Source organism: Stegastes partitus, unplaced genomic scaffold (genome assembly GCF_000690725.1).
Source record: "Stegastes partitus isolate 25-593 unplaced genomic scaffold, Stegastes_partitus-1.0.2 Scaffold807, whole genome shotgun sequence".
NCBI classification, from domain to species: domain Eukaryota; kingdom Metazoa; phylum Chordata; class Actinopteri; family Pomacentridae; genus Stegastes; species Stegastes partitus.
In genome coordinates this window covers 227895-251305 of record NW_007578538.1, presented here as the reverse complement: position 1 = coordinate 251305, position 23411 = coordinate 227895, and the positions used below count along the sequence as shown (strand labels likewise).

Below are 23411 nucleotides of genomic sequence, written 5' to 3'. Positions count from 1 at the left end.
TTCGTGCTAAGCTAAGCTAATCATACGACACTGACTCTGCACCGACCGACGGCGTGCATCCATCACAGCGACACTGCCTGCAGCTCGTCCGACTCGTAGCTCGGACGGCGGCCGGCTCTGCGTCGTGAGCTCTCTGAATGTTTTATAAATCAACTGAGCCGAAGTCTGCAGAAGATGAAAGTGACTCTGAAAATGATCTAACTGCTGTGAAGTTCATATCTGTGTGTGCGCGAGGGAGAGAGCCGGAGCACCGCCGAGAGAAATTTATGGAGAAGTGAGGTCAAATTTCTTCTGCCTAATAATAAATCACACACACACACACACACACACATGGAAACACAATGCCACCCCCATCTCATCCACAGGCCTGGCCTCTCTCCATCCCCCACCCATGTGTTGACATAGTTTCCATGGTGAGGGAAGGTGCTGAGAGCCTCGGCTGCATTCCTGGGAGCTGCTCACCACATTAACATTTACTCTGGGGGGTCACTTCACACTCTCTCAGCTCTCCCCGTCCAATATCTGAACGCTGCTGCCTCAATCCAAAGAAGAAGAAAAAAAGCCCTGTGTGTTCCCCTCGTCCTTCACATTTCACCGGACACTTGTGACTTTGGGGTTTTTCTTGTAGATGGAACATAAATTGCAGAAAACTCTCCGGTCTGACCCCAGATCCCACCGGTGGCGTGTTTTCTTTAAAGTTAATCAAAGAATCGTCAGATTTTCGACTCCATGAAGCTTCTCCAACAAATCGTGAGCAGTTCAATCAGAAAGAATGAACGAATCTGAGCTTTAAATTGTCAAAATGATCCGCTCCTTTAATCACTCAGCTCTAAATAGCAGCAACGTGATAAAACGTTCTTTTCAGCTGAACTGCAGGCAGTGTTGCAGAAACAAGCATGACAACAAATTAAAAAGTAGGTTTTATCATAAACACATGCAGAGCCACAGTTCAGCATCTGTTTTTCTTTTTGTTCTTTTTTTTTTTAATTGTTTAATAAATAATCAAAGAAGTTAAATTTTATTGTCTTTTTTAAATGACTTCTGTCTTTGTAACGTGTCAAACTGCACAAAACATTTCTGCGCTGGGTTTCCATCGAGGTGCAGGACTTCTTCCTGGACTGAAATGTGACGGGTTAAAACGAAACCAGGCACATCGTTTCCTTCACATCCGACATCGTGAGCGGCTGCAGGTACAACAAACCAATACGTCACGTTTGAGGAACAGATCTGTGGATTTTGGCTGCTTATGAAAAACCCAAACAGTGTTTAAAAAACTCTGAGACGGGAGATGAACTTTAAGCTTTATGCTGCAGGAGCTAATTCAAATTTAGCTGCTGTTTTATAAAAATAACTCCACTTGCTATTAATATACAGTCTCGGCTGAGAACATTCAGCCTTCGTTTGATTATTTGTCCTTGTAGTAACACATGTGGACCAGTAGGGGGAGCAAAACGTGGAGAAACTCGTACTAAATGAAGCTCAAGTTGGATTTTGGGTCGACAATTTTGCCATTTTGGAAAAACAGAAAAACAATTTTACTGATTTTCTTTCTTTTTTGTTGTTGTTGTGCAAAAGACTGAATTTACATGTTTAACGTAGCACCACTAAAAATCTGAACAGGTCTCAGATTCAGGCCTAATTCTTGGTAATGAATCCAGATTTTTGAAGGTCAAAGGGAACGTGGTGGATCAGTCCTCTGAGAACTGATCCTTACTCCCAAACTGTTCCCTCATGTCAGTGTAGGATTTTTATATCCGAGCTTAACTTTACTGAAGCGTCAGGAGGTCGACGGGATTCTTCCCTGAGATCTGTGTCCTTTTAGTTTAGTTTTATTTTGCAGTTCTCATTTGCTGTTTGGTTAAAGTTGGGAAAAGACAAACGTCTCAGCAGACGTTCGGTTACGGTTTCCTGGCATTCGCAGATTTATAAAAGTCTTTTAAACCGTCCTACGTATTGAGAAATAACGCGGTGATGCCCGCAGGTCGAACTGACGGTCAGCTTGTGATGAGCTGAAGGTTTCATCTTGTTGACAGACTTCACCACCAGGAGGCGCTGCAAGAAAACTCACTGGGTTTCCAAAAGGGAGAAGGTTCATCCTCTGCAGGGCAGCGATGTGCTCAGTAAATATCAACCCTCCTGTTTTCTGGCGTCTACTTTCACATTCGTTTTGTTCCGGCGCTGGTTCTAATAATCGGCTCCGGAGGCCCAGAGCTACCGACGAGACGCTGCCAATCCTGGCCTGCAAAACAGAAACATGACACGCGATGAATTTTAATTGTTTGTGTGTTTAGTTTCTCCAGGAATCGGTTGATAAAAGCCAGACGAGAGAGCGGCCTTTGACGAGAGCTTCAGACATTCACACACGCTCGGTTTAAATTCTTCAGCTAACCACAATAATCCAAGGCAAAGCTTCACAGCTGAGGGGTCTTAACTTGTATAAATACTCCAGTGTTATCTTGAAGACTGCGCTGGAGCTCCACATGACTCGGAGCTACTGTGGAGCATTGTGGGAAAACTGTGGGTAGCGGCTGAGCCAATCAGAGCCCGGATGGAAGATCTCGTCGCCCCTGTGGGGTTCAGAAGGAGCGAAGAAGTGAAGCGTCTCCGAGCTGGAAGTCGGACCCCGACAGGGAGCTCGACCTCCGGCTGACGGCGCCGAGCCTCCGACTGCAATCAGCTCTCACAGCCTCGGCGCTGAACAGAAACGCTTCGAGTGTTTATGGGTTCAGATCAGCGCTGTGTGGAAACGGCTTCACCTGTTGTCTGAGAAATGGTCGGAGAACAGAGTCCCGCTGGGAGCGAATCGACCCGCTAAAGGTCAACAACTTCACAGGACGCTTATTCTTCCTCTTTAAAGTTGCCTCTTTTTTTTTTTTTAAACCCTCATATAGCTGTCAGATCCTTTGGTTTCCCGGGAAACAGGATCAGATTGAACAAGAATCTCCAGGAAATAACCGGGTTTCCATTCCTGGAATTCAACGCTTCACTGAGCCTACATCCCAGAGACTAGAACTTAGGAAAAAAAAAAAAAGGTGTCCATCCACCGTGGAGATGCTGAGACATTAGATATTAGGATTACCTCTCTGAACATGTGCAGCTAATCTGCAGATGTTCCACTTAAACCCACTACGGTCAGCTGGATTAACATCTGGAGAACAGACTTCACGGCTGTTCCCAGCTCGGCCACACTCCCAGTCTGGCTACAAGTAGTCTTTGATTATTTCAACAGTTTTTTTTTTCGCTTTCCTTGATTGTGAAGAAACTGCATGAAGAACCTTTGGAACCTCAGCGCCGTGGTTCAGTTGCTTCCTCAGACCTTCATGACGTGATGAAGGGAGGTTTGCAGCCACCTGAGTCCAGGATTCTCAGCCAAGAAACTGCTGGAGTCCACGAACGATGGACGAAGCATCAACAGCTCACCGGCTGATCGGTGTTTGAACCTTTGGCCGTGAGCTGCAGGTAGCGACCAGGTCTGGGCTCAGCCGCGGAGATGCAACGAACCAGAGTCGCTGCTGCTCTACATCGAATGGAGCCAGCTGAGGTGGTTCGGCATCCTATCGGGATGCCTCCTGGACGACTTCCTATGGCGTTTTTTCAGGCCCAGAACTTGCTGGAGGGATTATATATATCTATCATCCGGCCTGGGATCCACCAGGAGGAACCGGAGATGTTCCTGAAATGACCTGCATCGGTGGACGTACTTGTGGTCGTCACATCGAACACAAAGCCAACTGTTCCAGGATGCAGAAGTTACTTACAGATTATTCTGGTGCCGGACAGAAGACGAGTCATCTGGAGAACGTAGAACTGGAAAGCCCGTACAAACCAAAGCACTTACATCGACAGCTGCTGTTACAACGATGAACTATAAAGGTGTGGACGAGCCAGAACCTCCTCTAAACAAGCAGTGGATGAAGAAACCACAACTTGTCCTGAGCCATTGGTTCCCTACAAGAACTTTCCTCACACACAACTCAGGGTTTTCCTCAACCTTTAGTTTGGGGTTCAAACTGGGATGCTTTGGGTTGTTCTCCTGCTTTGGACGACATCAGCAGCTGTGTTGTTCCCAGAAGCCTTTTCTTGTCCTGTCTGAAGCCACGTTAACACCAGGTTCAGGAGCTCGACATGCACTCGGTCGGCTCAGCGCTGCCTTACTCGGCTGTGATTTTGGGTGATTTTAGGAACCGTGGGACACAATCAGCACCTCGTTAACGATTCCTCCTCAAGTTCTGCCATCTGAAGGATTGTTTGAGCATCGACGCAGCAGGAAGCCACCAACTCTGATTGTATGAGGACATAAAATCAGAATTAAAATCAGTGTAATAAAGCAATCTGCGCAAACGGTGGAGAACGAGGGCGCTGACAGGAAGTGGACCGGCGCCACGGAGCCGAGCGGCTGTACGACACCGGCGTCGATTACAAGGAAGACGAAAAAACGTGTCGCCGCCGGTGGACTCCGGGGAGAACAGGCTGCTTACTTCCCTCCGTGCGCTGCTAAATTTTTCCGTCTGAATTTTTTTTTTTTGTTATGTGGAGCAACCCTCAAGCTGTGACACGTTCGAGTCGGAGCCGAGGGTAACACCGTGAAATGTGCCATCTCCGAAACAGCAGGAGCGAGCAGCGGTGAACGAGAAGCAAAAAAATAAAAAATAAAATCACACACACCACCGAGTCAATTAAGGAAGACAACGGTTTAAGTTGTGACAAGGCCACATTACCAAATGATCCATGAGCGGCACAGACAGGGCCGGAAAAATGGGTCAAACGGACCCGGAGAGGGAACAAGTGCATGTTAGAGGAGCCAGCGAGAGCCAATCAACACTGGATCCTTCTCCTCTCTCATCTCCATCTTCTGTGGAGGAGACGGTGCTGCTAAGGAGGTGTAAAAATCTAAACCCAAGAGAGCCGCCGAGGTTTCAAGTCATCTGCATTTCTAATCAGCAGCCAGAGACGTGGCGGTGGCGACGGGGGAAGAGGGCGAAAATGTAGAGAAATGGGACAAACGATGCAGCGAAAGAAAGACAAAAAAACCCAGATGAACCCCACAAGACTAACAAGAGGACGGGAGACGCAGCGAGGAAGAGATATAGCCGCGGCCCGAATGATAAAACATTCATTCTGCTGGAGGTTTTTGAAGTTGTTTTTTTCGTGTGTTTGGGAGCAGAGCGAAGCCTGATTGATGGCTTGCCCAGAGACGGAGAAGAAAAACCAAATTGGCCCACATTTGTCGCGAGGAGCTCCGATCGCGTCGGATCTTCTGCAGGAAATTAGGAGGCTCGTCTTCGGCGGGAGGAGGGCGAACGTGGGCCGGCCCGGTCGGAGGTAAACGCCTGCTGGTCTGCTCGGACGAGGACAAACACCGACATGCTGCCGTGGGTGAAGCAGCAGAACCTCGAACCGGGAAAACGCAAATAATGTTTGTTTTTGTTGAGAATGGACAGAATTTAACTAGTTCAAACTGCACTTCTGTGTCTGTAGATATTCGTCTGATTCATCCAACACTTGTCGGGTTTCTTTTTCATCCCATCATGAGACGTGTTACCCACGAAACTCAGCTTCTAATGACTTGTGGCATCAAAGCTAAACTCATTTCTGACTTTTCTCTCCTTCATCATGGACACGAGCAGGAAACCGCTGCGTGGAGCTCAGAGGGTTAAACAGGAAACGCTGAACCAACTCGACTCAGAGCAGCAAGAGGCGATCGGCGCTGATGTCATGTCTGTTAGCCTAGCTTAGCATAACGTCTGGTGGTGGCTGATGAGGGAAAAAACAAACCCAAACACAACAAAGGAGAGCATGTGAACTCAGTTAAAATGAATACATCTTACAAATCTATTTATTTAAAAAACACATCATCAGGATTCATCATACTAATTGCAATCAAATGAGGAAATAAAAAGAGAGCGGGAAAAGCCTCGCAGCGACGCGCGCCGGTGCTACGTCGTCGTCGTCGCTGGAGACTCTTCGCCCGGAGCTGCGCGCTCCAGAACCAAACCCGAACACCGCGATCACAGAGAGGCACAAACACCTGTGGAGGGTCTGAGGAGAAAGACCGGAAGCTTCTGGAATAACAGTCACCGTCAATCCAGCCGAAACACCCGCGCCGGGCTCAGTGCTTCACCTGGTCGGGTCGATGAGGGTCCGGGTCCGAGTGTTTCAGCTCTGATTGAGGGTGAGTGACGTGGACACAGCTTCCTGGGAGCTGCGACCCGGCGACAGCCTGATATTGCTCGTAAAATTCCCTTTAAAAGCGACTTAAAAGCCCCGTCGGGGAGGAAACCCGACACGACGACAGGTCCGAGTGCACCCTGCTGGGTTTGGACCGCGGAGCTGCGAGTGTGCGTTCACACAGCGACCCGACCCGAGTTCATTCATCTGCTCTGAAAGCACACCAGCGGCTGATCGGAGTCGACCGACTTCCTCTCAACAGATTCTTTTTTTTCAGATTTATCTATTAAGTGCAAGTTTTCTACAACCGTTCTGAAAAAGAGACAAAACATCAGGATCAGGGGAAAGGACGCATTCGCTGTTGGGAAGTTATTTGTTCTAGCAGCATAAAGGAACAGTGTGAGGACTGCGATGGCCGCGGGATGGAGCTTAGCTTAGCTTAGCTTAGCACAAAGACTGGAAACGGAGGGGAACTGCTAGCCTGAGATGAAGCCTTCCAGCGAGGTCAAAGAGCCTCGTTTGTGCTGTGAAATGGGAGGAGATGCTGTAAGACACTGGCGCTGCTGGAAGGACTGATGGCTTAAAGCTGAGAGCTGCAGACGAGCTCGGCTAGCAGTTCTCCCGCCGCTAGTCTTGGCGGTTAGCGGAGCTGTTCTCTGGCTGAAACGCTCTCACAACGACTAAACACTCGTTTGCTGGTGTTACTTCCAGGAGGAGGAGAAGCTCCACATCGCATCGGTCAGCGTTGGCCAATCGCAGATGTGCCTCTATAGGAACGTGTTATTAACAGAACAGAAACTACTGGGCGTGATTTGGAAACGCTGTCTGCAGCACATGCAGCAGAGCAGAGGAGGCGGAGTCAAACGGCGCCGTCACGGTCGTGTTACAACCAGCTGAGCAAACAGACGTCGTTCCCCGTCGGAGCAGATTTTTAGTCACAATTTTTGCCCTGAAACGATCGAACGGAGTCGACGAGGTTCAACTTGTTCAACCGTCGGCTTCGAGTGTTAACGTTCGGCTCCCTGTCAAAAATCTTTCAGTCTATAACAACTAAATGACTAAATGTGCTGCCAATCCTGTGTTGATTTATCGTTTGTCAGGCTGCAGCTCCACTGCTCAGCTTCCCAAACTGTTGAACTGCTCCTTTAAAAAACCCAAAGCTGCACAGTTTCCCTCTAAACTTTGCCGCCGTGAAGCTCCTTGCATCACCCGGTTAGCACATCAGTGAAGTGACAGCGAAGCTCTCAGACGTGGATGCTGAGGGGGCTCTGACGGAAACGTGACCCTGGGATCGGACTGGCGTTGCTCGACGGTGACATCATACCGCGGCGACAGAAAACAGTACATGCAGCTCTTTGTGGCACAGCACTCACACCAAAACACACACGAGACTCGGGCAAAAAGAACAGCTGGATACGTTTTCTGAATGTTCGGGGGGGAGGAGGAGCGCTTGCCGCCGCCGCCGCCGCCGCCGTGGCTGTTCAAGTGTTGATGTGGCGTCAGTCCAGATGTTGGCACCATGTACAGGATATCTCACACACAGACACACTAACTGCATATCTCCTCGTAAAGCTTAAAAAGGTCTCTCGGTTTAAAATCTCTCAATTTTCAAAAAACTAGAGTTGAGAATAAAGGTAAATATCGTCCTCTGGCTAGGGCAGGAATACTCTGGGGTGGTAGTGCAATACCTCGGAGCACTTCTGTTTTGGGCGGCGGGACATCTGAGCCCCCGTCAGTCACTGAGCAGATGTTCCAGCGTCGAAGGCGTCGCCAACCCAACGTCCAGTCGACGCGAGGCTCCTGCGCCGCATCTCCTCAACAAAGCAAAGACAGTCGAGCAGGTTCGCTGGTGTGTCGTCGCTCACAAGTGGCGAGCCTTGCCGTGAAAAGTAAAAACAAAGAGCAGTCCGGCCTTCGCCAGTCGTCCCCAGCGGCTGCAGAGGCGGCACATCTGCTCAGCGGTCCTTTATTCCCGGGTGGCAGTGACGCCTCAGCAGGCTTAATCGGGGAACAAATGCATAAAATCCACCACAGATTTTTTTAGAAACAAGTCTGAAAGGCGAGCGTAGACGTCCCCCCGCTCCTCCACCGCAGGACTCCCCGAGCACCGTGTAAAGCCGTCACTCCCAGCGCCCGTCGCCCGGAAACAGCTGGCTGTCCCAGAAGTCGTCGGCGGGCGCGTGGCGGTTGAGCGTGTGGTGCTTCCGGTGAGCGCTGCAGTGCGTCGGCGCCGGGGAGACTGTTTGTCAGTCCATCTCCAGGTCCATCAGCTTGTTGCGCGAGCGCGGGGTGTGCGTCGTGTTGCGGCAGCAGCACTGGGCGCAGACGAGGCCGAACACCAGCGAGAAGAGGCCGACACCTGGAACACACAGCCGGCATTCGTTTCACTCATTTCATCGGAAACACAAAAACATCTAAAGTAGCGTCTAAACACACAAGCAGGGCGACGTTTAACTCACTAACGTCAACCTGCTACACGTCTGTACATCTCAGGTTTTAACTGTTAGGACCTGTTCAGAAACACTACCTGCTCCACATCAGTAGATCTCCACATACATCTCTAACATCTCTTCATGGTGCTACCAGTGTTCCCGTGTTGCTTCTGAACTAACTGGTTTAATAAGAGACAGTCTGAAGGAAGTCGGTGTAAAGCCTGACACAGCTGTAGAGGATAAAGAACTGTTTTTGGTGTCCAGCTGCTGGTTCCTTCATAACTAATGAATCCAGTATTTTACTGATACATCCGATAGATTTTATTACCGGCTGATATTTTCCACTGCGTCATGTCGTCTGTGTTTTTACAGAACACGTTGCTGATAAACGCTGCATCACAGTAGAGCGAATAAAACGTTGGATTCAAAACGCTGCACAGCTCCGCCTGCAGCGCATGTAGCAGAGCGACAGCCGGTGCTGAGTCAAGCGTTGTCACGACAAACCGCTAATCAGGAAAGTTAAAAACTCTTCAGTTCCATGTTTCACGCCCTAAAAATTGGACCCAAAGACTCATGTTTTGACAACGTATCGAATTTATGTCGAGTTTATTTGGAGGCCAACATAAAGATGAAGAAAGACGAGGCGACGTTTTGTCTCGAGTTTTAGAAGTGGCTCAAAAACAGCTTTTAAACTTTGGTGACGGGTCAGAGATCTGATACTAAAGTCAGAAATAATTCACTCTTTGTTTTGTGCAAAACTATGGAGCAGTGAGAGCGCCAAATTACAAAAATAAATCAATAGAAGTGGAAATAAAAAGAAGAATAAATGAATTAAAAAATAAATAATGTGGTGATTTAAAGCAATATTAGTGAAGAATGAATCCATAAAAGAAAAGGTGAATGAAAGTGGAAATATAAAGACAAATAAATAAAATAATAATTTATTTTTTATTATTATTTTAATTTATTTTAATTTATTTCATACTTTTTTATTTATTTTATTTTTACTTATTTATTTATTTATTGTTTTTTTTTTTTGTAATGTCGCCTTAAAAGCAAAGGAAATGCGAACAACGACATTCCTACCGCACACATTTTTCTGCGCATATTTCCTTGGCTCTTAAAGCAACATTACAAAAAATAAATAAAAATGTAAAATGTAAAAAATACTAAAAAAAAAATGTAAAAATTAAAAAATAATTTAATTTTTTAAAAATTCTTATTTTGATTTTTTAAAATTTATTTGTCTTTATATTTCTACTTTTATTTGCCTTTTCTTTCCACATGATTTATTTTTTATTTTATTTATTCTTCTTTTTATTTCCACTTTGATTTTATCATCCTTTTACTGATTTATTTTTGTCATCCGGCGCTCTCACTGCTCCACACAAAACTGCAAATCTACTTCAGCTGAAGTTCTTCTAAAGTTTAGCTGCTTTTGCATCCGAAAAAAAAAAGTCTGTTCACTCCTTCTGCAGCTCTTTTAATGATTAAAATGTTTGTTTTAGATCAGCTTGACCAAACGTAGAATCCTGTCTTCTTGACTTCACCGTTACCGACACGCGTCCTAAATAATCACCAACGCTGGAATAAAAACATCGACTGCAGCGTATCTGCCAGCAGGACGTCCACGCTGACAGCGAGCATCAGCTTTTCACACTCTGAAGCAGCTTTCTGCTGCCGTCGGCTGCATGTAAACGCCGGCCTCGCTGCCTCCACTCTTCACTTCGCTTCCACAAACCGACTGCGGTCGTTTGTCGGCGGCAGCAAACCAGATGTTGTTGTTGTTTACAAAGCGGCAACCTCTGGAGGACGAGGTGTGATGGAGAGTCAGAGCTGCTCACAGGAACCGGACTCGTCGGTGGATTCTCAGCGTTTATGGACAGAATCGGGTTTGAGAAACGTTTGTTTTATTCAGTCTGCCGGCGGGTTTGAAAGGCGTTCGCTTTAAAAACATAACAAAAAAATGGCAAAAACTGCAGTTTATCAAAGCTACAAGCCGTAAACACAGAAAGAATCTTTGGATTTCCGACAGTCTTTGAACTACTCATCAGAAACTGAAGCCAAAAATCTACTTTATTACACGCTTCATTAAAAAACAATCACTAATAGTCAACGGTTTGCTCGAGTTAGATTCTGGAAAAAGCAAAAAATGTTCCGTTCTTCGGTCCAACTTGAACGTCGTTCATCGCTCTGCTGCTAAATCTGAAGCTTTATCAATTTATTCTACGTGAGTCATTTAAAAACGTGCAGAAAATAAACAGATTACACAAACAGGATTCTATAAGAAATACAAAATTCTGCACTCTTTGTCACGGCCGTCACATCACAGAGACTCAGCAGCGACCGACAGTCTCGTGACAACAGCTCAGACACTTGTGGGCTGAACTGCAGGCTGTGCTTCCACAGAGCAGATGCAAATCGCAAAATATAGCACAGGAATGATTTATGGTATTGTAAGTTTATCGTACTGCACTGAAGTGCTTCTCCTACGTCTAACACGGCTGTTCTGTTTCCAGGACTTTGCTTTGCTGTTAAAAATGACACAGGAACAGAAGAAACGTCCAGAAACTGGCGTCCAGACGGTTCGTTTTTGCCGCAACTTGTCATGAATCAAAGTTAAATATTCAGGGGACATTAAACATCTCGAAGGTGACATGAACTGCAGTAAAATCTGGATGCAAAATAAAGATCCAGCGTGTGTTTCAGCTACGTTACCCAGTGAGGCCGCTGCTCCGTACAAGAGAGGCAACTTCAGGGAATCCCACACTGCAGGAAGAAACAAAGAGATGTGGTCAGAGAGGAAAAACATCTAATCCATGCACGGTAAAAGCCCACAGACTGACAAAGACAGGAACTCAGAGTGTCCACTCCTGTGGGCAGACGTGTTTCTCTGGACTTGAGGACTGATCCTGAGTCAGACTAATGAACAGGTGAACAAACGTCGGCTGTTCAAGCATTCTGGGAAGTTGTGAGTCAAGTGAAATGAAAGAGTTTCTCTGCAGCAGGCTCCTTCATTTCCTCCATAGAAGTTGTGCACAGTGAAAGAAACTTGTGCAGGAGGTGACTGCAAAACCCGTGAACCCGTTATGTACCATAAAACCGGGTCGTTAAACGTCAGAACCAGTATCGACAGAATTTACCGACGTCTCCTCAGTGATTCATGGTCGTGTTCATATAAAGGTGGAAAACTAAAATCCTGACGTGATTCTTCATCAGGAATGCTGCACTTTTCAATATCTGCACAATAATTTCTGATTTTTTTGGCCTCACTAAACACAAATGCGACAGATTCATTCCAACAAACTTTTTTTTTTTTTACTTCCTACCTGCAAACTTGACGGTGAGGAAGATTCGTGACGACATCAGCTCTCCGGCTTCGGTCCAGGCTCCCGTCGAGGCCGACAGGTACCACGGGGTCGCGATGCAGTGATACTCGCCGCTGTCGCTGCGAACCAAAACACGCCGGCTGTGAATCTGACGGTCAAAAGGGGTTCAAATGTTTGCAGTTGGTTAGCGAACGCTCACCTGTCCTGAGTGCCGAAGATGTTCAGCAGGTAGGTGTGCGTGTCTTTGCGCTCGATCGAGATGTCGCTGGAGGAGTTGCGGTCCACTTTCCTGACGACGCCGAAGCGGTCGACGGAGGCCACCTGAGTCGTCGTCTGTCCGCCGCGAAGCCGAGTGAAGAACCAGTTCACCTCGTACGCCAGGTCGTCTGAAACACAAAGTCATGCGTTGATTTTCACGCTGACGACGCGGCGTGTAAACGATGAATGCTGGTTCCTTCCTTATGCTAAGCTAGGCTAAATCCCTCCATCCCTGGAACACAGATTGAATTTATACTCATCACGTATCCGGTATTTCTCCAACAAATACACAAGATGAAGAAATACGACTTCACATCTTCTGTTTGAACGTTAATCAACGACGACGTGTCCTCAAGAAACTTAACGGATGTGTTTATTTAATATACCAAATGAAAACCTAAAGAATGATGACAGGTGTAGAGCACCCAACAGATACCAGTACACCCAGTACACCCAGTAAAAGCCAAATGACTCTAAACACCATCACTTTACAGTAACTGGATTATTTATAAGCTCAACAATCGAAGTTTAGTTTCTACTTAAGAACAATGGAGGTAATGGATTTCAGACAGACTTATTTGAAAATTCAGGCCCCAAAGTAGAAACTCAAGGCAACAAATGTCAAGACACCTGTGACTGAAGAAACTGAAGATCACAGCACAGTTTTAGCAGCAATCAGGAGGTTTAGTGGGAGCCTTCGTAGCACTAATCAGGGCTGCGGCGGTTTCCTCCTAAAACATGAACCGGGTGCTATTTGTACAATCACACTGTTAGAACCAGACGGGGCTCGACGGACAGCGTCCAGGAAAACCGCCGCTGCTCGCTCGTCTGCAACACTTAAATTTGATTAAAATAAGCCTGATGAACGTTGGGATGCTTTGTTCAGATGAAGAAACGTGTGTTGGGCTCAGAAGGAGTCCAGATGTTTGGTGTGAACCTGACCAGGACCACCACAGTGCTGCATGAGGGCAGAAGGTGTTGGGGGGAAAACAACCACACAATCTACCATCTACAATGACCACAAAAAGATGCAAATCCACCACCAAGAGATGAAAAAACAACACAGAGAGACACACAAATCCCCCCAAAATATGCAAAGTGACCCCAAAGAGGTAAAAGATGAGATGAAAAATGACTGCAAAGATGGCAGTATGTTTGGTGTGAACCTGACCGGGACCACCACAGTGGACGTATGGTCCTGACAGTGAAGCACGGCGGTGGCAGCATCATGATGTGGAGCTGCATGAGTGTAAAAGTTGATTTATTGTGAATAAGTCACATATACTGGCTGATAGGACGATTCCCAGAGTTTCCAAAAAGCAAAGTGAACAGTTCGACCTGAGCAGGTACGTGGACAGACTAGAATCCAACAGAACATGTTTGGAGTGTTTTAAAGAGAAAGGCAGAACAACAGGACGTCCTGTAGCTGAAAGAGGCCAGTTTTTATCTAAAGCAGCTTCATAATGATTAACTTTTGCAGGCGTTTACGACCGACTGAATAAACATTTGTGAATGTGCTGCGAGTGGTGCACTTTCACAGAGTTGTTCATGCACATAGATGGAGTTAACGGTTCCTCTCTGGTCGTGTTCTCAGCCGAACGTACGTTTAAACCAAACATCAGCGACTACAAAGGAGCGAGCGCCAGCGTTAAAAGGAACTATTTATCTTCCAGAGCGGCATTAAAAGCGGACGCTGATGTGACGCGTCGAGCCGACAGATCGAGTGTAAACCGACGGCTTCATTCGACAGCAGAGACGGTTTCATTTAGTCGAGTCGAGGAGCGCCCCGAGTCCACGACGGCAGCAAATGGAACAAAGAAGAAGAAAAAAAACCAGAACAAATCCGTTATCGCCACATTAAAACGCTGCTTTTCCCCACAAGATTAAAAAAAAAGAAAAGACGACGACGACAGGGCGGTGGACACGAGCAGGATGCCGGCGACGACAAAAGGAAGAGAAAACGGGGACGAGAGTTTTGAGAGAATCTGCGATAATAGATGCAATCTTTGGAGAAGGGGGGCGAGCGAGCTAATTATTTCCAAGAGCAGGACGTAGATGGAAAGAGACAGACAGAAGCACAAACTAGTCATTAGTCTGTCAGGGAGAGAGCGACTATTAGCACTGTACCTCCTACACACCAGCACAGTGGAGCACAATAAAAACCCCATGAAGCCTGAGTCATCCTCTGTCATTTAGGAGACAAATAGAGGATACAGACGGAAAAATAAAAGGAACATTTGACGACGCAGGAAGGGGAAAGAAAAAAAAAAAAAGACAAATGATGATGAAAAACAATTATGGAAAAAGAAAAAAGAGACGGAGAGAAGAAAGAAAGAGGAGAGAATGGATGGAGCGAGTATAATGACGAGGAAGAGCGAGGAGAGGAGTGAACTCAGCCAGAGCGGAGTAATGAATCACATCTCAATTTCTCTCTCCGCTAATGGTTTTAATATTCAAGTGCTACATCATTAAAAATCAGTAGTAGAGCAGCAGCAGCAGCAGCAGCAGCAGGCCTGCTTTCACTCCACCTGGAAACGTGATCCGTCGGCTCGCAAATATTTACAGCAACGTATGAAAAACAACCTCCCGGATCTAACGCACACATTCCAACGCTGTGGAAGCTCCGACACACTCCTCATGCAGGCAACGAGGAAAAGAACTGCTCAGCTTAAAGGCAAACACAGTAAATCGTGTTCGTATCATCACGCCGATCCGGAAGTTCTTCAATCTTGCCCCAAAATAAGAAATAAAAACAACGAATACAACAAAAAACCGTCTCTGACCCGAACAACTCAGCAGCAGTTTTAAAACGACGTCTTTGTTTTTGTTTTTTCATCTGAAATTGCACCAAATTTGCACCATTTTGTAACAAAACGCAAACTTACAATCGTGATATTTCATCAAAATCGTAGAATTCTACTACAATCCCTCAAAAATAAAATGTTTGCAGGAGCAGAAATGCACAAAAAAAAGATCTGTGACGAACCACTCGGCTGAGCTGCAGGACGTGTTCACACAGAGCAAATTCAAAATGCAAACGGTTTAATTATCTCTGGTGTGTGGAGTCAACATGTCCGTCATTCTGCTCCCTCAGAGCTGCAGGGTTTCATATCGCAGCCACAGCGAAGACAAATGAGACAGGAAGAAATAAAAATGGCAAATAATGAAGAAACCGACTCCAGAAACTGGCTGCGCTTCTTTTATTTTGAAAAGCAGAATGTTCTCGTTAGCCTCACTGATCCTCTTTGGGCGGCTTTAGGTCAGAAAGATTCAAGTTAATCGTCTCACTTCCTGGTTACATCGTTAGACTCGTGGAACAGAAACGTTCTGACGATGATTATCTAATTAATCCGTGGAGACATGATTGTGTTTCAAACAAAAATGCAGAAAAAACAGTTTTTTTTCAGACGGCGGCGGTGGAAGCGGTAACAGCCCTCGCCTCGTTAACTCAGACTAAATCGATGGCGGCGGTGACGAAAATGGACTCGGACACGGAGACGAGTCGCCGAGCGCTTCGTCCGACCGGCGAGGAGGAAACAGGAAGTGACACGGAGGGCGAGTGGCCGCACACACGAGCTCCAGACTCGCTGACCAGAATCAACCGGAGAGGAGAGTCGAGCTCCTCCTCACCGTCCTGCTCACCGTCCTCCAGAACCACAAGAACCCGGCCGAGTGTGAAAACCACGACCTGTAGCCAAAGCTTCCCGCAGGACACATAAATATATTCATGTTTTGTCACGTTTTTAATGTTTGAGAGTCCTCACGGTAAAGTTCGTCATCTTTGTTCTTCCACATGCAGCAAAACTTTAATCTGTTGTTTCGATTGAGTTGAACTTCTGTTAATTTCTGGAGCAAGTTTCTTTGTTTTGGTTTTTATGGTTAAACCCTCTGAACTGATTCCAGCTAATGCTAACACGCTAACGTGGACGGCTCAGAAGACTCACGGCTACAACGTTGGGATTCTGCTTTTCAAAATAAAAGTCTGCTTTTACAGTGAGTTTGTTCACTTTTGGACGTTTTGTGAGCAGAGGGTTAATGCAGCGGTACCGTCGTGTTCGCTGCTGCTGGACCTCAGCGAGCCACGCTCAGGGCGTAACGCGAGGCTTTCCTCAGAGCAAATCCAAACTCTAGAGAGACTGAAATAAAACCCGAGCCATCCATCAGTCCGGTCCGGCGGTCTCTGGAGCTGTGGACTCGGCGTGACCCGATGCCAGAATCACGTCCTGAGCTGCTCACAGCTGCTTCAACTGACGGAGCAGAAAACATGCTGCGAACAGAAGCGCCGACCGGAGAGCTGCTGGTTCCACTCACTGGATTGTGAACCAAGTCTTCTTCTGTTGGAGCTCCAAAGACTTTTCAAAGTGGCTCAATTCTTCCCCCGATCTTCACCAAAATTGGCACAAACGATCATCGGACGAGGCCTCACGACAGCGACGAGGTGGACGTCAGATTTTATCATCCGTGTGCTCGTTCCAGCCAATCAGAACTGGTCACGAAGCCGCCAAACGAGAACGTCTCACATTTCATGCATCGGCGCCGAAGTCGGCTCAGCGTTCCTTCTCGAGGTTGTCAAATAAATAAATACATAAATAAACAAACTGCATCATTTGACCACCAGGGGGCGCTGCAACCTGCAAAAACATCAGCGATACTCATCGATTAATTTGCGCTGATAATTTTTTTATCTGAAATTCACAATAACGAACAAAAACGTGACATTTCTGATTAGCGATAATGAAAATTCTCACGTCAGAGGCTGAATAACGAAAATATTTCAGGCACAATTCATCAACTAATCACTCAAATTCGATGCTTCCAAACCCACGAAATTATATCCTTATTATTCTTAACACTAATATTTTTAACATCTTACTGAAAAGAAGCTTGAAAAGGCCAGAAAGGAAAAGTGCTGTTTAGAAACCTCAAAAATAAAGTAGATCAACTGCTGAACTGTCGTTTCCTCTTTTACGATCTTTGCGTTTTTTTCCACTGCTGCTGTTTTCAACATCTCACAAGTTACTCTGGTGAATAAAACGTCCACTGAAGTGTACAGAAAACATCCTGAACTACACTCTAACCCTCTGAATGCTTTGCTGGAAGCCAAACTGACTGTATTTTATTATTTGTCACCGAGAGAAAGTCGAGAAAACCATCGGCGGCTCAGTCAGGAAACGTATGAAATCATGCAGCGTTTAAAAATTTGCAGAAAATAAACAGAGTACACGAACGGGATTCTACAAAAACTAAAAAATTCTGCACTCTTTGGCGCAACCATCGAGCCATAAGCGAGTCAGCTGCCGCCAACAGTCACGTCACAAAAATTCAGAGACCACGTGGTTGAAGTGCAGACTCCATGTTTTTAACATGAAAACAAACAAGAAAGTCCCGTCTCTGTGCCAGAACACACTCCTGAGTCCTCTCTCCTGCTTCACGCTCGTTCTGGACTTTGCATTGCAGAGAAAAATGAGCCAACGGTGAGGAAAACCTGCCGGCGTTGGGAGGGTTCCATTTGAAAGCCGGTGAAGACATCTCGACACGTTCGAACATATTTACTCGAGCAGAGATGCTTCCTGATGACAAGACGCCTGAACACCATTCTAATCCATTGCATAACAAACACATCCTTATATAATCACGTCATCCTGAAAGCGGCTGGCTGACAGTCAGAAGACTCCTCCGATAACACCAGGTTAGCGCCTGACACCGCCGTTAATGATCAAAGACGCGTTTTGCATAATTAAACAGGACTGACGCATGAACTCTGGTTGCTTGTTTCGGCGACGGCACCGATACTCGAGGAACGGAGCTATAATTAGAAAGCCTCTGCGTTCTCACAGTTGGCCTCCGCCCGTTACTTTCTTTGTTCTTGACGGCGGAGCGGACGGAGGACGAGGGGAAGGGGGGGATTTAAAACGCTCAGCGACTCGGGGAGATTATTTTGTTCATCGGGCGGCCGTAAATCAACAGCGAGAGGCGGAAACGTCTCGAGCCGAGTCGTTGGAGGGCTCGTGTGATCGGGCTCCTCCTGGGAGGATCTGATCCCCACAGCTGTTCCTCTGCTCAGCGCCGAGGCCGTCCTGCCCCCCGATACCAAACCCAGCTCAGTCACCTGATCGGCAGCAGCGCTCATGCTAACGTACTTCAACGCTTTACTGGTGATCGAACACACGGATCACAGTCTGGCTTCGACAAACACGATCAGTCCACATGTTTGCAGCAAAAGAGACTTTTGGTAAATGAGAGTAAAATAATCTGGTGTCAAGAACTGATAACTGGAGCTGAAAGGCCACAACGAACAGCTGGTTGGGTCGTCATTTAAACTGTTTATTTCAGGGACACCTTCAAAAATATCCACAACAGAACAAATCAATGACTTCAACAATCATCTGAGACGCGGTTCTGTCTTCAAAATTATTTAATTCGAAAATTTGTGGAAAATAAAAACTTTGCCGCAGACAGATTCTGTAAAAAACAAAAAATTCTGCGTTTTGTGGCGCAACCAGGAAGCCGCGGTCGGCTCGGCTGCAAGCGACGGTCACGTGATGAAAATTCAGGGATTCTTCCGGCTGAAGTGCAGCCAGTGTGAGCAGAGTCGACAGATTCCTACAGATGTGGACGCCTGTTTTTTTAGTTTTATGTTATTTTCTTGATCAATAAATTGGTCTGTATAATATTAGAAAACGCTTTTTTAAAGCTAACAGTCCAAAACCCAGCTCACTGTAATGTAGGAGCAGCTTATTCTCACGTTCAACCAGAAACTAAAGGCGGAAATTACAAGAAAAAATACAATTAATTGAAAAAAAAATTATTGAAAAAAATCTCTCTATATAAAAGTCTGAATTTTTGCCGTGTGGCTGTTGGTCACAGCTGGGTGATGAATAGCATCACGGCTTCGCCAAGAAGTGCAGAATTTTTGGTTTTAAACAATCTGGTTTGAGGAAACACTTCATTTTTGGTGAATTCTTAAACGAGACACGTGAGATGAAATATTCGGCTTTGGTTCCTCGTAGAAGTTCAACCGTCAGAATACTGACAATCCGATTAGATAAATGGTGCAAATGTGGCGCTTTTAAAACCAAATAACCTGCTTTTCCAACACAACGGCAGGTTTTAGGGTTGAAATAAATACCAACACATGCCAACGATGTGTTGATGAAGAAAAGGAAACTGTAGATTTCTTTATTGATTATTAGTCTGAGGCTCGATCAGAAGGATCTGATTTTACAAACCCGGGCTCCAGTAAACGTTTTCAGTCAAGCGGTTTTGGGAGACGGGCCTGGGATGGACTCGGTGGGTGGTTCCAAAAGGATTTAGCTTCAGTCCGAGGTCTGATCCGATCTTAACGAAGCCCAGCCTCGGTTTTGGCTTCGCGGCGGCTTCATTAAGCTCCGACGGTCGGACGGCGCGGGACGAACTACGGAGCATCGCTAATAGAATATCTGGCTCCTGTCTGAGCTAATAAAACTAAAATGGCTGTCGGTGGAAATGAAGACAGTCTGATTGGATTTCTGTGGATTAATCCCCCGAGAAGAGTCCAAGGCGTAAAACTGCCTGACGCGCACACACCGACACACAAAAGGCTGACAATTACCACCAGTGCTTCTAATGAAACTGTGTGCGAGTGCTCTGCTCCATAAAGCAGGACAGCACTGGTAGAGTGGAATACTAAACACTATAAAAACACCATTTAGCCTCACAGAAACAAAGCCACTGGGAAGCAGAGTTTCCCTCGTTACTCGCTGCATGCTTAATAAGAACTCCAGCAAATAAAGGAAGATTCGACCCTTTTAAACAAATGACCACACTGATGCGGGCTTCTGAAGACGAGTATTTTTAGACGCGGCCGATGCGCTGACGTGCGTCTTAGATATAACTTTCAAAGTGTTTGAATGTCATCCTCAGCAGGGTGGAGAGAAAATCAAAGAGAACCTCATCATTCTAGTCCTACTGTAGCGTCAGTGTTCGTCGTGGGGGTAAACTCGCCCGCCGAGGGGCGATTACGTCTTCAAAGACCAAAGAAAAGTTTTCTTTTTAACGTACAGCACGCATCCAACTGCCAACGAAATATACGTAATATTAGCCAAAGTGTTTTTGCATTGAACCAATCCTCACTCTAAATTCTCTGCAGATTGAACAAAAGTCACACAAAAAACATCCACAGCACAAAAACCACTGACCTGAAAACTTGTGAGATGCTTTTTCGCAGATGTTAACGATTTTGTAGCATAAAAACAACATGACGTTAAAAAAACGACGAAATCAAGCCGCAAATCTGAACAGACTGAAAGCAAAGTGTGACGGACGACAAAACATCCAACAGCGACTGAAAACAACAACACGGCGGATCACAAACCAAGGAGAGGCGGAGAAGCTTCAGTGCAAAAGCAAAACTGAAAGAGACGGAAAACAGGCAAACAGCTGAAAACATGGACACAAGAAGCAGCTACAACAGTAAAGAGTGACTGAACGTGGGTCCAAATGGAAACACCAGTCCTCTTGGTCTATGGCTCAAAAAGACTTCTGGTTTTTAGCTGCTGTCTGCTTCTGTTTTCAAACGGCGACTGAAAGCAGCAGAAGGAAAGTAAACGTGAGTGAAAACAAACGGACCGAAGTGGAAACTCCAGAACAAACATCGACAAGTGACCGAAAACAGGAACTAAAGGCCAAGAGGAAGTAAAACATAAAGGAGCAACGACGGCCGACAGTGAGTGAAAACACCACGAAACAACGGACCTGAATGGGAACCAATGGTTGAGGAAACCTCTGACGCTTCCACTGCTGCTGTTGTGAAGGTGAAGGACTCTTATCTTGGAGGGACCAATGAGCCCACAGTGAGGAAAAACGCCTCTCTGGGTGTCAGTGGTTGGATTAAATAACACCAACACGGAGACTTTATGGCGGCTGTTGGGATGAACTCAGGTGTTTTTTGTCGCCATGGAGATGCTACGTCTTCTCCGCAAACACAACAAACTGGAGATGGTTTCTCTGAACGTTTCCCCGTGTGGTTCTCTTCAGGCCACTTTAACAGGAAAGCTGGCACCGAAACCGTAAATTTGTGGGTGACTAAACGAGCGCTGGCAGCTCGTCGGGTCTAAGAAACGCCGCCGAGTGTGTTTGGAAACACTTGTCGACACTTTAGTCGTCTCTCGCTGAAGACTCGAACCTCCCGAGTGCCTTCGTTTATCTTGAAGTCGATGCCACTGAAAGCTGTTTAACTGGACGACCCGATGGAGCGGAAACGACGGCGGCGCCGCACTGCGACCCGTTTTAAACTGTTTCGGCGCCGTCCGTTCGTCCGTCCGGCTCTCTCCTGCTTCTAAACTCTTCCTCCGTCTTTCCCTTTAAGTCCGCTCGGCAAACCATTTGCTCCACTTTCCCACTACAGTAAAAATATCCGGCGTTTGATGTTTGCAGTCGAGACTCTTCCTTCGCTTCAGACGAACACCTGAAAGGAACTTTTGATTTTTTATTTATTTTCTCCTGCAGTCATCTGGAGGCCACCGAATATTAGAAATGATTCCTCTGACAACAAATGAAGAGCGAAACCGAATGTTTTCTCGGCTCTGAAGATGCTTTCAGGACCCTGAAATGGAATAAGCCAGCGACACAGAGAGCTGGCAGCTGTTTATCTCACGCGTGGAATTGAATGTTAGAATTTTTAGCGCTTCAGTTCATTTCCTATAAACGCTGATAAGACGATTCTGGACGAAACACTTTTCAGCGCCGTCGCTCAAGAAACAACTTTAAAGCTGCTCGAAAAACCGGAACCTAAACTCGCCCTCAGAACTCATCTCACATGTAGAAGCTTCACCGCCCTGCAGCTCGAGCACACCAGCTCGCCTGCAAAACCTGCCCCACGCTGCTCGATGGCAACGCTGGGTGTCGGAGTAACTCAGGACACGACCCTGCAACGTGACGGGTCGGTTCTTTAGGTTTGTGAAATTCCACAAAGAGGACGAGCGAAAGACACGAACCAGGTCAGGACTTGGTGGAACAACACCTCCAGAGACATCTGGTATCGTCCATGACGAGGAGGTCAAAAAAAACCAACCTCCGGACTTTTAAAGTATTGAAAGATCTAATTAAAGGTTAGCGAGGTAAAAAAGTGGATTTTTTTTTACTGGCTTTCTTGCAGCGCTAGTTAGCATTTCCATTCGACTCCCACCGGTCTGAGATACGCCTCCGCTACATGTGCTGCAACACGCTAAACGATGGAGTCGCAGCAGTTCTGTCCAAGAAAACAGGTTCGACGACACACATGCTGATGTATTGGTACGTTTACATGTGTTTGGTTTGAGGAGTTCTGTCGGGTCGGGTCGGTTCACCAGACGATCACGTTTCATCGACTCCTTTGGTGCAACTACGAGACTTTTGGGTCGAGCTGCCGGCAGCGAGCAGATCGTGTAAATAGTTAAATATCCACAGAGTGCAGAGTCGCTGTTTCTGCTTGTTTTGGTTTCCAGTGTTGGTAAAACCTGCAGGCACCTAAAAAATAAGAATTCTGTAGAATAAATAATAACAATAAGAAAAAAAAAAGGACTTTCACTTCTTGTTCTGATTCATCTTCTGCACAGGAGACGGTTCTGAGTCCTTCATGTTGTTCTGTTTCTGCAGGACTTTATGTTTCAGAGGAAGATGAACCTTTTTAACACGATTTAACCCCTAAACCGCCACCAACCTGACCTCGAATCCACCGTTTTTTATAAATTATCGGTTCACCTGAAACAGTTAAAGCAGCCGATTTCCGCCACTTCATCTTCCTCCCTCCCATCCTCCTCTTCATCCCTCAACAGCTCTTCTTTCTCTTCGCCACTTTGTTTGAATTCACTGCTCTCCCTTTTTTTTTTTTTCCCCTCTTTGGGAAACTTCTCTCCCTCCATTTACTGCCTTCTCTATTCACCATCTCACCACTTTAACAATCTGTTTGCTTCCCTCCACTTTTGCCCACATTCACTCCCACCTTCTCCCTCTCTCTCTTCAGCTCGCCGTCTATTCTTCCTCCACGTCGTTCTGTCTCCGCGGCCGGCTAACGGAGCGTGAGATTGGCTAATTAACGGCTGCCTGTCGGCCCTGCGAAGACAGCTGGGTTATTTGGTGAGAGGAGGGAGGAGAGACGAGGAGCCAGGAGAGGAGAGGCATTCATCGCTGTATCTATCACACGGCATCGCTCTGAGATCCGAGTGTTCAGGTGTTAATCCTGCGTGCATTTAAAAAACACAAACTC

The 23411-nt window shown here is 46.4% G+C and overlaps 1 protein-coding gene across 1 annotated transcript in view; it reads right to left on the bottom strand.

The window, feature by feature from the left end:
• Positions 1 to 5808: 5808 nt before the first annotated feature.
• ptgfrnb (prostaglandin F2 receptor inhibitor b) overlaps positions 5809 to 23411 on the bottom strand; it is a 75747-nt gene continuing 58144 nt past the window's right edge. Inside the window, exons 12-15 of the mRNA XM_008292389.1 lie at positions 12129 to 12315; positions 11930 to 12048; positions 11319 to 11369; positions 5809 to 8527 (exon numbers count right to left, since the gene is read on the bottom strand). Coding sequence (XP_008290611.1) covers positions 8415 to 8527; positions 11319 to 11369; positions 11930 to 12048; positions 12129 to 12315 — 470 coding nt within the window. The 3' untranslated portion in view covers positions 5809 to 8414. The remainder of the gene's footprint in view (positions 8528 to 11318; positions 11370 to 11929; positions 12049 to 12128; positions 12316 to 23411) is intronic.